General features: G+C 48.5%; 2 protein-coding genes across 2 annotated transcripts in view; one reads left to right on the top strand and one right to left on the bottom strand.

Moving 5' to 3' along the window:
* The first annotated feature begins 9386 nt into the window (after window positions 1-9386).
* Window positions 9387-11971, top strand: TUBB4B (tubulin beta 4B class IVb). The gene is made up of 4 exons (XM_090023043.1): window positions 9387-9540; window positions 9642-9750; window positions 9835-9945; window positions 10749-11971. The coding sequence occupies exons 1-4, from the start codon at window positions 9484-9486 to the stop codon at window positions 11807-11809; spliced, it is 1338 nt and encodes a 445-aa protein (XP_089879169.1). The 5' UTR covers window positions 9387-9483; the 3' UTR covers window positions 11810-11971.
* Window positions 11938-14916, bottom strand: part of CIMIP2A (ciliary microtubule inner protein 2A) — a 65333-nt gene continuing 62354 nt past the window's right edge. Inside the window, exons 7-8 of the mRNA XM_090023050.1 lie at window positions 13549-13666; window positions 11938-12047 (exon numbers count right to left, since the gene is read on the bottom strand). Coding sequence (XP_089879176.1) covers window positions 11962-12047; window positions 13549-13666 — 204 coding nt within the window. The 3' untranslated portion in view covers window positions 11938-11961. The remainder of the gene's footprint in view (window positions 12048-13548; window positions 13667-14916) is intronic.

Below are 14916 nucleotides of genomic sequence, written 5' to 3'. Positions count from 1 at the left end.
ACCCCCTCTGTAGCAGGAGTTGGGACAGGGGTGGGCAATTATTTTGGGTGGAGGGCCACTAATGAAATTTGGTGAGCTGTTGAGGGCTGTATGGGTAGTCCCACCCCTTGATAGTTGTCCCACCCCCTTCTCCCTATCTTGGGACCAGAAGTCCCACCCCCTAGCCCCTTACCTTTGCCACTGAAAGTCCCCCTATCCCTTGCCCCCCCACCCCGAAATACTCTTCTTGGGAGGAGGGGTTGCCATCTTAGAACCAGAAAAAAACCCCCACATCATACACTAAAACTCAAGTTACATGCACCTGTTGTAACACATTTTAATTTTATTACAAAAATATTTCTTTCATGATTTGTGTTTGCATAGTGTACATAGAGAAGAGTGCATAATAACTCAAATTCTTAGTCTGGTCTATTATGGATGTGGGTGTGTATGTCTGGTGGGGTGGGGGGGGGTTGCAGTACGTGGGGGGCCTAGGGTATGTTGGGGTGTTATGTATGTGGGGGGGGATTATGGGGGACAGGGTGTGGGTGCATGGGGTTTTTGGGGTGTGGAAAGGTGGGGGAGGAGAGAGTGGGGACCCTCTTGCACTCCCCCCCGCCATGGTGCAGCAGGCAGGGAGCTCATTCAGGTGCACAACGGGGCCTGGCTCCAGCCAGCGCTGCACATTGCAGCAAGGAGCACAGCCTCCAGCTGGCTGCCTTCCCTGCAGGGGCTGCGCTGAAAGGGAGGGAAGCCCCAGGTGCCTTCCTGTGGGAGGTGGGGAAGGCCGCCGGCTCCAGTGCCTGAGGCTTCTCTCTAGTGCTGCTCGGCCCTGGCATGGAAGGCAGCTGGCTCCAGTGTGCGGAGCTTCCCCCATACCTGGCAAGTGTGGGGGCTGCACATGAGTGGCAGGGAGCACCAGTGATACAGACTGCCCAGGGGAGGCTGCACCCCTCACTGCATTGTGGAGCACTGGCCAGAGTCACACCTTGCCAGGCACCTGCACCCTGAGTGCCCCATCTGCTGTTGTGGCTGCTGCCGCTGCCTGCTGGGGCTGTGTGCCATGGACAGAGTGTGGGGGGGGCCTCTAAACCTCCCCACCCTCCCTCACAGCCACATGCTGCTGCCACCTTCCTGGGCACAGGCTCTGTGCTGCTGCCAGCCCGAGCTCCATACTCCACATTCCCACGCAGTTGCAGCCCCACCCCTGCCACTTCCACTGCCCCACTTTCTCTGGGGAGCAAGTAGAAAACAGGCCCCTGGGGGCTGCTGCAGCTGTAGGAGCAGCCCCACACAGAAGCTGCATGCTGGTCAGGCCCGGCCCTTCTGCCCACGAGGGTGGGAGTGAGGCAATAAGGTATGTTTGGGGCTGTGTGTACATGAAGTGTCTTGCTGCCACACTCATGGGCGGAAGGGCTGGGTAGCGTACAACTTGTTGGTGGGTGCTGTGGGCTGGATGAAAGTGCTTGGTGGGCTGGATCCGGCCTGCAGTCTGTATTTGCCCCCCCCGAGTTAGAATCTGTAAACCATCCACATTCTCCACCAGAAATGTAATGGGGCCACCAGGGAAGTTCCTTGGTCCTTGTGCTGTGATCTGCCCAGGCAGACTTTGAAATCCTCATGGTTTGGTTCTTGAAGAACATTTTTTTTTAATTTTTGTTTCAAGGGCCAAATCTGTTCCAAATTCTATTGAGCAAAGTCCAATAGTCAGATTCTAAATTTAAACTGAGCAGAGCTCAATCATTAAAGTATGCATGTGTGGCTCCACCACTGGGCAAGTATCCTCCCTTGCAGACCCGTCAATCTGAGGCTTCAGATACTCCCCAAATCCATGGCAGACATCCTCTGTGGGAGCCCCAAGTCTGGAGGCCCTGGGGTTCAGATTTTTAAGGTTTTGTCTTTTTTTTTTACTATGCGTTCCTTGGGGAACCTTCTTGGAGAAAGCCAGCATATAAATTAAATAAACAAATCAATAAAAACTGATAATGACTTTTTGAGATCTATTGGTTAGCCAGTTCTTTTCTGATGTTGTACAGTGCTAGTTTTTTAAATTAGATTTTTGTGGGGTACTAAGTTAAAAGCTTTATAAAAGCCTATACCTACAACATTACACTCAAAATCAAATTTATAATCTCATAAGGAATGAATCCAAGTAAGCCATATTTTTCATAAATTATGTTGATTGGCATTAATTATATTCCTGTCCTGAAATTCTTTATCAGTCGCATCCTGTGTTAGCTTTCCCATTATATTGCCTAGAGTTCATGTCTGGCTAACTGACCTATATTTATACAGGTCATCTTGCTTGCACTTTTTTGAATACTGGTACTGCATTACCACTCTATTAGTCTTCTGGAATTTCACCTGTATTCCAAGACTGATTAAAAATTAACATCAGTGTGTCAAAAATCTCATCAGACAACTTGCATCCAGGAGTTCCAAAACAGCTATCAGAGCCTACTAATTTTAAAAAGATTTATTTCTAATAGATGCTCTATCAAAGACAGTTGCTTATGAATAACTGGAGTTCTTTAAGATGTACTGTCCACCTATACATTCCCAGTAGTGGGAGACTGGCTTTAAATGGAGACTTTTTACTAGAGGTGCACTGATAACTGGCTGTATCAGATATCAGCCCTATAGGGCCAATAATTTGACTGATAAATGCCCATGTTGCGTGCAGCTGAAGCACAGCACTTGGGCAATGAGGTGCACAGCCCGCAGCATGGAGAACTGCCTCCAGCTGGTAAATCCAGTGTGGTGGAAGGGGAGGGCGGAGGGAAGGAGGGGTGCAGATCAACACCCCCTGTGGTGAGGGAGGGGACTGCCCAGGTGGGGTAGGGGGGGCAGAGGTGCAGCTCATGGTGGTGGAGAGGCAGCTCCCACCACTGCTTGCACCCTGGAAAGGCATGGGGGGGTGCCCCCCCCCCCCCAAATCTGCGTGGGGCAGAATGGGTAGCAGCCAGGGCTGTACAGGACTCTTCTTGGCAGGCTCCAGCAGTGTTGCTGCATCCACCCCAGATTTCACTGCTGCTCCACCACCAGCTGCCTGGCTCTTCCCAGGACATGGGTGGAGGCGAGGCGTTGAGCCCAGCTCCTGCCAAGAAAGCCCTGTGCAGACCCAGCTGCAGCCAGCTTAACCCTGCACAAGTCCAGGGGGCACACTGCACCCCCTGCGTCCCCCTTCCCCTGCCCTCCCAGGGTGCAAGCAGTGGTGGAAGCCACCTCCCCACCCTGCACGAGCTCTGGCCCCAGCCCCCACCCCCCACCTCCATCTTACCTGGACAGCACCTGCCCCCTCCCTCACCACAAGGGGTTTTGATTAATAGATTTATAGATGCCAGGGTTGGAAGGGATCTCAACAGATCATCAAGTCCAGCCCCCTGCCTAGGCAGGAAGGAGTGCTGGGGTCAAATGACCCCAGCCAGATGCCTATCCAGCCTTCTCTTAAAGACCCCCAGGGTAGGGGAGAGCACCACCTCCCTTAAGCCCATTCCAAATTTTGGTCACCCTTACCATGAAGAAGTTTTTCCTGACATCTAGCCTAAATCTGCTCTCTGTCAGTTTGTGACCATTGTTACTTGTTACCCCAAGAGGCGCCCTTGTGAACAGAGCATTTCCGATGCCTTGCTGCTGCATCCCCCAATGAATTTGTAGGCAGCCACAAGATCACCTCTCAGCCTTCTCTTGCAGAGGTTAAAGAGGTTCAGGTCCCTCAGTCTCTCCTCATAGGGCTTGTCCTGTAAGCCCCTGACCATATGAGTGGCTCTCCTCTGAATCCTCTCAAGTCTATCAACATTCTTCTTGAAGTACAGCACCCATAACTGGACACAGTACTCCAACTGCGGTCTGACCAATACCGCATATAGGGGAAGTATCACCTATTTGGTTCTATTTGTCATGCAACTGATGATGATAAAATGCGGTTAGCTTTGCTGATGATTTTGTCACACTGACAACTCGTGTTCATCTTGGAGTCCACTATGTGTCCGAGATCCCTTTCTGCTTCTGTGCTGCTGAGAGGGTCACTTCCTAGCCACTAGGTGTGCTGGATATTTTTGCACCCTAGGTGCAGTACTCTGCACATGTCCTTGTTGTACTGATCTTCCCTCCCCCCCTCCCCTTCCACCACATTGGGCTTACCAGCTGGAGGCAACTGTATTGGAAATTGGATTGGTATTGGTCAGTATGCCTCCTTAAATATCAGCTATCGGTATCAGCCCAAAAAGATCTCTATTGGTGCACCCCTACTTCTTACCTTCAGTACCTGTAGAATGTGCTGAAGCTGCATTGCCTTGTTGAAGGGATAAAAGGTAGTGTACATTTCCTGCTCTTCAGTCTTCTCTCAACCACAGAGTCCTATATTTGACTTTGAGGAAAAATGGAAATACGGTGTATGCAAGTATATTTGTGGACAATACCTCTTGAAGAAATTCAGTTAGTGGTAAGTAATTTCCCTTTCTCCTTCAGTAATTGTTTGTATATATATTCTCACCAGTGGGTGACTCTAAAGCTATGCCTTGCACATCTGGATGTAGGTCCCCTAGGCAACATATCTGAGTCATCTAGGTATATAGCAATTTGAGGGTCTGTTAGAAACACTGCAAAGTCAGGCATGGAGACAGCCTGAGCTTTAACAGGCATAGCACTTACAGCACAATTTCACACAACCCAATAGCCAGCTGGATACTGTCTGGACTGATATCTTTAAATCTCTTGGCTATAGCTACAGAAAGTCATAAAGATTCACAAAAAAGACTTAAACTGATGCAAATAGTAGGCCAGTGCCCACATAACATCTAGAGTATATAATAAAGAGACAGCTTGGGAGGTATGTGGCTTTAGAAGGGAGCTGGTAGGGAGTCCTTCTGGTGCAAATGATCACTTTGGGCAAGAATTTCAGGTGAATCCTGAGGACTACCTTCTCAGGAAAAAGAAGTAGTATGCAGAGGTAATTGCTCTTAATAAACGGGTTTTTTTTAAACTTTACCGGGCGAGAGAACAAGCAATAAGTAAGTTGTTGTGGCTCCAAAGGTGGGTCCAGTTGTGAAGACTAGGTTCAGGTCTAGTCTGTAGTAAGAAAAAACATCTTCACTAGGCCTTTGAAAAATCCTAGGGCTATTGGATGTGAGACTCCATGGTAGTCATTAATAGAGAGGGTGGGTAATATGCTGATATCTAGATGTGATGCATCTAGATGTAACTTGACTGAATTCATAAGTAGATTAGCATTATTGAGCTTCTCACTAATAGCCTAGAATATTCAGAATCAAAGAAAGGAGTAGTACTAATTGAAAAACCTTTCAAGCCATTTAGCCATTTAAGTTCACCTTTCCTACAATGGATGAGAGTACTCCTAACTGGTTCAGAACATTCTTGCTCTTTCATTGAGAGTTGCTCAGCATCCATGGTAAGAGGTGGAGAGGGTGGAAATTTAGATGGAAACTCTCCCCTTGTTCTGTCCAAGTAGGTCCAAGAATGGGGGCAGGGACTTGTAGCACAACACCAGCAGCAGCATAATCTCCTGGTACCAGAACAATCAGAATAGGGCAGCTAGGGCTGCAGAATAGGGCAGAATGAGGGCAGCTAGGATCAGCTGGGTTAAATCTGGTCAGATCTTGCAAGTTATCTGGGGAATCAGAGGCATTCCCAGGTTCAAATTAGGATATTATATAGCAGGGGTGGGCAAAATGTGGCCCTGGGGGCCAGATGTGACCCACCAGGTCATTCTATCCAGCCTGCAGGCCCCTAAAAAAATTAGAAAATTAATATTTATCTGCCCTGGGCTGCCTGTCATGCAGCCCTCGATGGCTTGCCAAAACTCAGCAAGCGGCCCTCTGCCCAAAATAACTGCCCACCCCCGTTATATAGGGTACCTCTACACAAGTGCTTTACTGTAGAAATGACTAATTAGCTTTGCAGTGAAAAATCACCATCTACATGTGTGCCCATATTAAGGCACAGTAAATTAACTCCACTGTAGGATAGTACTGTCTGGGACAAGTCCTTTCCTACAGCAGAGTAGTCACATGTGCCAAAATGCATGTGTATACAGTGATTGGAGCTGCCTGGGGCATGAGGGTGCTACACTTCGGGGGATGCCTGCCAGCTAACTCTGCACTGTAGCACCCTCATGTCCCAGCCAGCCCCTCCACAGCATATTGAGCTGGGTCAGAGGTGCACATATAAACTCTGCAACCAAAAGCAATAAACTCATGCATGAACTGCATTGCAGTTTATTGCTACCTGCTAACTGCACATGTACGTGCACCCATAGTGGGTTGTGATGAGGAGCAGATGTAAAATGATGGGAAGGCTAGTAAATGGTGAATTATTTTGCTGCATTAGGCAACTAGGAGTGATTGAGTTAGGAGAGGGTTACTGTCTGTTTTTGGAGGTTTAGGAATAGTTAAGGTAGGTTTGAAGATGGTGCAAAAATGGGGGAAAACCTGATGATTGGGAAGTGTAGCCGAGACTGGAAGGAATAGGAAAGTAGGGCTGGGTGAAAGGGGATGGGAGCATAGTGTTCAGGTATGTCTTCTTACAGTCATTGCTGTGACTGTAGCTTGGGTCTGACCTGACCTGAGCTAGCTTGAAAATTAGCTAGCTTGTGTACTGCTCTCTGTAGCCATGGCAGCATAGAACTCAGTGCCAGTTGCAAAAGCAGTGAAAACACGAGGTCAGTATTTGGATGGCTAGCCCATTCTGAGCTCCCTGATACTGCAGATACACTGCTAATGTCACTCAAGCTCATTAGTTTAAATATAGCTTTGGGTATGTCTACACAAACTAAATTCACAATAACATATTTGTGAGCTTTCTAATGGCATTCTATTTTATGCCTCAGAAGTTGCCAGAAGCCATTAAGAGCAGTACTGTGTTTTCATAACTGGGCATGGCAAAGCTGTGTATATTTAGTAAACCACTGTGCCTCTGGTTTCTTTATATTGTTAGTGGCTAAATATTGGAGAAAGAAGGGGTTGAGAAGGGAGGACTGGGTGTTAGGAAGCAGAGAAGTAACTGAATCTGAATAGTTGGGGTATTATAGTATTGGATATAGGGGAAATGTATGTAGGGAAAGGATACAGCAGCCAACTTTTGAGGAACACAATCTGGGGCAGTGCCAGACACTCCACAGGCCTCTTGAACCAGAAATAGCACCACTTATAGCTCTGGATAGTGTACTTGCCTTAATGTGGTGCTGCAGGTTGGCTGATTAGACTCATGCAATACTGTGTGTATGCCATTATGAAGACAACTGCCTCCCACACAGGTAGAAGTATAGTTGCATTCTTGCAGCCTAGTGCTGCACTTATTCAAGCTTCAGGACACTTCCTTTCACTGTGAAATGTCACCTTTTTTGGGATCTTTTTTCCAAATTCAGGACAAAAATTAGAACTTTGGGTACAGGAAAATTTGGAAAGCTGCTTGCTTTAGGGAAGGAGGACCTGTTTGTTGGAGGGTTGAGTGTAGATGGGTTTGAGAATGACAGCTAGGTGAGGACAGAAAGAGGCCTTTATATTAGAAAGGGAATTAGGGTCGTGGGGGGCAGTTGGAATATGTCTTTGGAAAGGGGTACTATGTTTAGAAATGTGTATGGGGTGGTTGGGGGGCTGGTAATAAATATGGGTATCAGGATGACCATAGGGTTGGGTGTAGGAGTGGATGGCAGCTCAGTGTTGGAAGGTGGAGGAGGGTTAGGAAGGAGATGCTAGTTTTGGGAAAGAAAGACGAAGTTTAGGATAGAAGTTTGCATGTAGTGTGGGCCTAGTAGGTTGTGTTTTAGGAGGTTCGTCCCAGGGTTGCTGTGCATTTCTGAAATGGATTCTGGAAAGATGTATAGAAAGGCCCAGTGAGGAAGGAAGAGATGTCCCTGATACCAGAATGGGGGGGATGATTGGTATCTGGATGATGAAAATGTATGAAGGGACTTGTAGGGAACTTGGTCTGGGGTACTGGGGTTAGTCTGGAGTGGTAGCAGGGTGTCAAGTGGGACAAGTTGGCTTGAGAAGGGAGCCTCACTTGCAGTACAGCAGGTCTCTGGAAAGGGGAAGATCTGGAAGCAGGGTGAAAGGGGAGAGTGCTTTGGAAAGAGCTGGTGAGTATCAGGGATGGGTGCACTTGCAGAAGTGGGGCTGGGTGCTGAGTGCCAGGCTTTGGGGAAATAGGATGTCCTAGGTGTCAGTCTGGGAAGACTGGTGGCAGTGGGAAGAAAGGGTGCATGGCAGAAGTGGTTTGAAATGAAGTAGGTGTTGGCTGCCAGGGCTGCGGGGATGTTGAGAGAGTGGGTGCAGCATCAGGGGAGTGGATGGTGTTTGGGAAGGGGCTCATGCCTCCCGAGGCTCAGGGGGCACGGCGACCACCGGCAGGTGGTGGCGGGGATGTGGGGGCAGTGAGCGGGGGTCACCTGCAGGCAGGGGGAGGTGGTGAGCCTTGACCGACAGTTGGCGACCACCCACAGATGCCACTGGCAGCAGCCGTGTTGGCCAGCGGCAATCTGCAACTGCCCGCAGACACTGCCAACTGGGGGGAGGGGTAGCTGGTGCCAACGGCCTGCAGGCACCACCAGCACCGTTGGCAGGGGACAGTCTCCAGGGGTGCACATGCACCCCTACGCCTAGCCAATGCGTGCTTGTGGTGGGTGTTGGGAAGGGGACCCTGGGTGGGGTGGACAAGTGCCATGGGCCAGCGGCGGGCAGCGTAGCAGATCGGGCAGCGAGCACGAGACGGGGAGCAGAAAGAAGAGCGAATCGGCAGGGGCAGGGGACCGAGCGTTACGGGGAGGGTGCAGGGCTCCTTGGCCCACTGGTTCAGGACATCAAGGCCGGGCTGCACGAGGGCAGAGGAGGTATTTCAAGCGTGCGGATGCCAGAGGACGGGCCAGAAAATGTTTTTCTTTTTCCAAGGAAACGCGTCCCAGGCAACACGGAAGGGGAGCTTCCCCCACAACACACGCTTACGGCCACAGCGTAGCGCTTCGCCGCAGCTCGTACTACACGTCCCGCCCGTTACGCTGCAGACGCAACCTAAAGCCTTTCAAGAATATGGACAGAGCCGCCGCCTTCCTCCTAACGCAAACCTCACTGCGGCTGTTCCTAGGACACTGGGTGTTTACCCAATCATTGTGAGATTAGTTCATTGCTACGGGAAACAGCCAATCAGCCTCTACATCAATCATTCAATTAAACCAATCGGAGCTGTCCTGAAGAGGGAGGGGAGAAATTGTGACGTCTCAGTAACTTAACGTCACGATCCGGAGGAGGGGCGGTGTTGGTGGAGGAAAACGTGATAACTTGACCGACAGTTTCTTAACCAATCGTGCTTCTCTCTGTTCCGAGCCTCATTATGATTGTCCAATAGTTTTTGTCAGCGGTCGGCGGGGGCCGAGAGAACGTGGGTGCGCGCGCAAACCGTTACTATATAAGCGGCGGCGGTTGCCTGACGCACGCAGTGAGGCAAGTGCGGTGCTGAGGGTGCTTCGGAGTTTTCTACACAGCCGCCATCATGAGGGAGATCGTGCACCTCCAGGCCGGGCAGTGTGGGAACCAGATCGGGGCCAAGGTCGGTGGCAGCGGCGGGCGGGCCGGTGGTAACCCGCGCGGGTTGACAGGCGGCAGGGCCGCTGCTCGCCGCAGCCTCTGACCTGGGTGTGTCTCTTGCAGTTTTGGGAGGTGATCAGCGATGAGCATGGCATTGACCCCACCGGCACCTACCGTGGGGACAGCGACCTGCAGCTAGAGCGTATCAACGTGTACTACAACGAGGCCACAGGTAGGTGCTGCCCCCGCTGCTCCAACCCCCCCCCCCCCCCATCCGCTCCGACTTCCGGCCTCACTCTCCCTCCCTGTTTTCTAGGTGGCAAATATGTTCCCCGTGCAGTGCTCGTGGACTTGGAGCCTGGCACCATGGACTCTGTGCGCTCTGGGCCTTTTGGGCAAATATTCCGGCCTGACAACTTCGTTTTCGGTGGGTGTCACAGGGTTTGTCTGGGATCGGGCAGGAAGTTGGGGGGGGGGTGTGGCACAGCGGGATAGCTTGCCATGTCTGTGGTGAGGTTTATCCTGGCTGTAGGGGACTTTGGAGCAAGATAAGTTTTACCTAAGGCTCAGCTCTGTTTGAAGTGGTCACAGGTGTTTTGGGTGGGACATGACAAGGAATTCATTTGGTGTCCCTGTCCAACACACTTACAATGTATCCAGATTCTGTTGCAGTGTAATCACTGCGACTTCAGGTTGACCCAAGGGGGCATTGTGTGAACTTGGTAGTTGGTGTTCAACCTTCTGGCCCTTTTAGAGGAATGGTAAGGGGTCACTCCACAAAGCCGCATGCTGTGTGGAAATCCCATGGGTGATCTAGCATGCAGGGCCACAATTTGGCAACGGGAGAGCAGTATTTAATATGTCTAACTTTCTCTCACCATTGAACTTCTGGACCCTCTGTGCCATATGTTGAGTACCACTGTTTTTAACAGATTTTGCATGTTGAATCTTCACATTATTTCTTATAGAATATTCTGGAATAAGAACTTCATGAGCTGCTGTCTTTTTTTTTTTTTTGCCAGACTTGGCTTCAGGCGCAGTCATTTCTTTTTAAATATTAATATTGAAACTTGTTCTTTACAAAGTAATTAAAGAGTAATATTTCTTAAATATTCCCGCACTACTGGGAAATGCATTCTCAAGCACTCCATTTTAAAAAAAACAAAACCCCATCCAAACCCACAACATCAGCAGTGCCTGTAATGTAATATAAAAATGGTTTTCTTCCAGGTCAGAGTGGAGCAGGAAACAACTGGGCAAAAGGCCACTACACTGAAGGTGCTGAACTGGTTGACTCTGTACTAGATGTTGTAAGAAAAGAGGCAGAAAGCTGTGACTGCCTACAGGGTTTTCAGCTTACACACTCCCTTGGTGGAGGCACTGGCTCTGGTATGGGCACTCTCTTAATCAGCAAGATCCGTGAAGAATATCCAGACAGGATCATGAACACTTTTAGTGTTGTACCTTCACCTAAAGTATCGGACACTGTAGTAGAGCCTTATAATGCCACACTTTCTGTACACCAGCTTGTAGAAAACACAGATGAAACCTATTGCATTGATAATGAAGCACTATATGACATCTGTTTCAGAACACTGAAGCTAACTACTCCAACATACGGTGATCTGAACCATTTGGTGTCAGCAACCATGAGTGGAGTGACCACTTGCCTACGTTTTCCAGGTCAGCTTAATGCTGACTTGCGTAAACTTGCAGTTAATATGGTTCCTTTCCCTCGTTTGCACTTCTTCATGCCTGGCTTTGCCCCACTCACCAGCCGTGGGAGCCAGCAATATCGGGCTCTAACTGTGCCGGAACTCACACAGCAGATGTTTGATGCAAAGAACATGATGGCGGCATGTGACCCACGTCATGGCCGCTACCTCACTGTAGCTGCTGTTTTCAGAGGCCGCATGTCAATGAAAGAGGTGGATGAACAAATGCTTAATGTACAAAACAAGAACAGCAGCTACTTTGTTGAGTGGATTCCCAATAATGTTAAAACAGCTGTTTGTGACATCCCACCCCGTGGCCTGAAAATGTCTGCTACATTCATTGGTAACAGTACAGCTATCCAAGAATTATTTAAGCGTATTTCTGAGCAATTTACTGCTATGTTTCGCCGAAAGGCTTTCTTGCATTGGTATACTGGGGAGGGCATGGATGAGATGGAGTTCACTGAGGCTGAGAGCAATATGAATGACTTAGTATCTGAGTATCAGCAGTATCAGGATGCTACAGCGGAGGAAGAAGGGGAGTTTGAGGAAGAAGCTGAGGAAGAAGCAGCATAAAATTTATGCAGTAGCAATTCCTGTATATTATGTCTAAAGCTGTATGAACTCTTTCCATTCAAAGTTTTTTTTTGTTTGTCTGTATTGTGTGAATCTTTTGCTGTTCCATGACAACTTCATGTCCACTGATGTACAGACAATTAAAGCATCTTTCAAAATGCACGAGCTTGTTGCTTTTGTTTCTGGTAAGCTTTTCGGGAACTGTTGCCAAAGGTCAGCATGTAGTTGTTTCTAATAGCTGGAAAATAAAATGCAGTAAAGTTAGCAAGTATTCATGCAAAAATAGTTCTGATTGGACAAACTTATGGAACAGAACTAGACAACTAGTAAACTCAAAATATGTCTGCGTGCAAGGGAGGGATGGTGCTCTTTTCCTTGTCAAAGAGTCTGCTACCCTAGAGGTGATGAAAGGGATTGGGGAGGGGAGGGGGTGCAGAAGAGTCTACATCTAGTTCAAAGACCTGACAACAAGGTCAGTGCATCCCTCCTCCAGCATCGCCCTCATGCTTCCTCTTAAACATTGGGAAGATCATGCTCCTATATCTTCCCCATGGGGTGCTGAGCCTCTGGCTTCTGCCATGTGCAATCTTCATGGCAAGGTCACTAACCAACTGGCAGGGGGTGGGTGAGTGGAGGTAGTCAGGATTTTCACAGTGCCCTTCCATGGGACCCTGTATCGGATCCACTACACCAAAGGGGAGAGCAGGTGCTTTCCATGTTGGACACTGGGCCACCTTTGCCAGGAGGTGCTGTGCATTTTAATGCTTCAGGGAGTGCTAATGATACCAGCCTCCTGCAGACCATGTACTGTAGTAACCTGCAGGGCCCTAGGGAGGAGGTGGAGGGCCCTTCTGCCTTAACTATCACCTGGTGCAACAGTATCCACCCTCAGAAGCTAATTCACTTTCATCGCCCCAAAACACTGGAAGCTGATCCCCAAGGAGTGGTGAGCACTCTCTATTGCTGAGCAGAAGGTCTAGCTGCAGCTCAGTTCCTCTGACCTAAAGGTGGCCTCCACATCTCTGAAGAGGAGCTGAGAATGTGGGCCCCATCCCTGGAGCTGCAGACTCCCAGGGAAAAATAAGTAGGTAGAAACAAGCAGGAGGAGGGCCTAGAACAAGAAGTCTTTTCCAGAACTGATATTCCCAGCCTGCCACCTGTGGAGCACGCTGGGAGATGTTTCCACATTCTTGGCTGTGTGTTGGTAATTTCAGTGGCCAACTGACTCTTCCCATGGGGTGCATGAATGCTCTCTCCCAGCCTTTGGCTGGACTTGACAAATACAGTCTTACCCACATCTACTTATTCAAAACACTGTTGCGATCTCCATATCTCTGGCTTTTTGCTTTGACTACATCAATTCTTTCTGCATCCCTCTATTTCTGCTTTGCATCAAACACCATCTATTCATACTCACTTTATTAGCCTAGCCCAATTCTGTTTATCATCTTTCATGGAATATTGGGAAGCTGACTCCTAATTTTTCAGCCAGGGATATAACAGGTAATCACTCTTGCTGAATTTTCAAACACCTTAGTGCTTACTTCCACACTGCCTTTCAGGCATGGGAGGAGTTCTCCTTCAATATTTGCAACGCTAATGCCTTCCAAGTGTTCTTTTTTTAGCAAGACCTGTAAAACTGACAATTACTAGGCAGTTGATCATCATCATCTATTATGCCTCTTATGATTACCATGGCTATTATCATCAGTGATTCATGTCAAACCTGACAAACTTACTTGGTACAAAGCCAGTGTAGAAAGGTATCAATCCCGTGCTGGTGTAAATTCTTTTGTTAGGCCAGTATGTTTGTGGTTGTCTCTTATTAGATGTGCACATTGGGTTTCTTGCCATGTGCTGGAAGAATAAGTAATATTTTATTTTAAAACTTAGTGTTATACGAACTTGTTTTATCACATTTGCACTCCCACCTATGACATTAATTTTGATGCAGGGCCAGATTCAGGGTTGAATAATAAAGCAAAACCCTAGGCTCACCACAGTATATCTGAATTACAGTGATTTGCAGTCCTAGTTTGACCATGACAACGGTCTTGTGGTAGCTATGGGCCACAGCTGGGACTGGCAACAGCGCCACTTAAAGATACAAGTCTTGAAGGCAGGCTATGAGAGGGCTACAGATGCTAACTGGATCTTCAGTGCTCACAACGTGACGACCACCTACCATAGGCAGTTCTCACATCCTCATGGGGGTGGGGGGTGACTCCACAGCAGCCCCTATTTGCCTGACACTGATGGTTGGGCCCCAGCTGACAATGACTCTGATGCCTCCATTGAGGCAGAGGGGGAAGACCTCTCATCCAGGGACCTCAGTGGCACAAAAGTGAGCACAGGAGAAGCAGAAAAAACTTCATGGAGTCTCCATTCTCATACAAAAACAAAGAACCAAAGTTTATCACCCCTCCCTATGATAGAGCTCTGGAGAGACTCATCCATCCATCAGTGCCATCTCAGGATCCCATCCCCTTGATGTTACTAAAAACTCATTACCATTTGGCCTCTAGAGAGACAAGACTGCAGCTCACGTGTGATCAGGCCTGTTTTGCAAGCTTAGACTCAGAATTAAGATATGGGTACTATTCCCTTAATTATAACCACTCACAAAAAAAAAAAGAAAAAAAAATGCCATGAGACAAATCTACAGTGTGACCCTTGAATATCACACCCCAAAAGCAGAAGAGCAGACACTTATTTCAGTGCCCTTCTAGCTATCCCACAAATGAACACAGATTCTCATTAGCTTTTTAGGTCTTCTTGAATGTTTCTCATTTTCCCTCCAGTCTATACCCTATGTTTATAGACAGCATTTTCTAATAACTTTTCTAACCTGAGAGGGGCAAGAACCAGAGGCCCAGCTGCCCAGGACAAATTCTAGGGCCAGGGCCCCAGAGAGACTGACAACTGATGGGGCTGAAGCTGAGAGAGCTAGACCTGAATGTGGGCCAGGGCTGAAGGCTGACAGCCAGAGAAAAGGGAGGTGGAAATTGGGAAGCTTGAGGCTTCTATAAAGGACCAAATGGTATCAAGTAAAACCTGCAAGGCATGGTCACAGCTGTAAGGGATGCTGGAGGCCATGAAAAGCCCAA

This window comes from Crocodylus siamensis, chromosome 11 (assembly GCF_052110815.1).
Source record: "Crocodylus siamensis isolate JL-2025a chromosome 11, ASM5211081v1, whole genome shotgun sequence".
Taxonomy (NCBI): Eukaryota; Metazoa; Chordata; order Crocodylia; family Crocodylidae; genus Crocodylus; species Crocodylus siamensis.
This window is presented reverse-complemented; position numbering and strand designations above follow the sequence as displayed.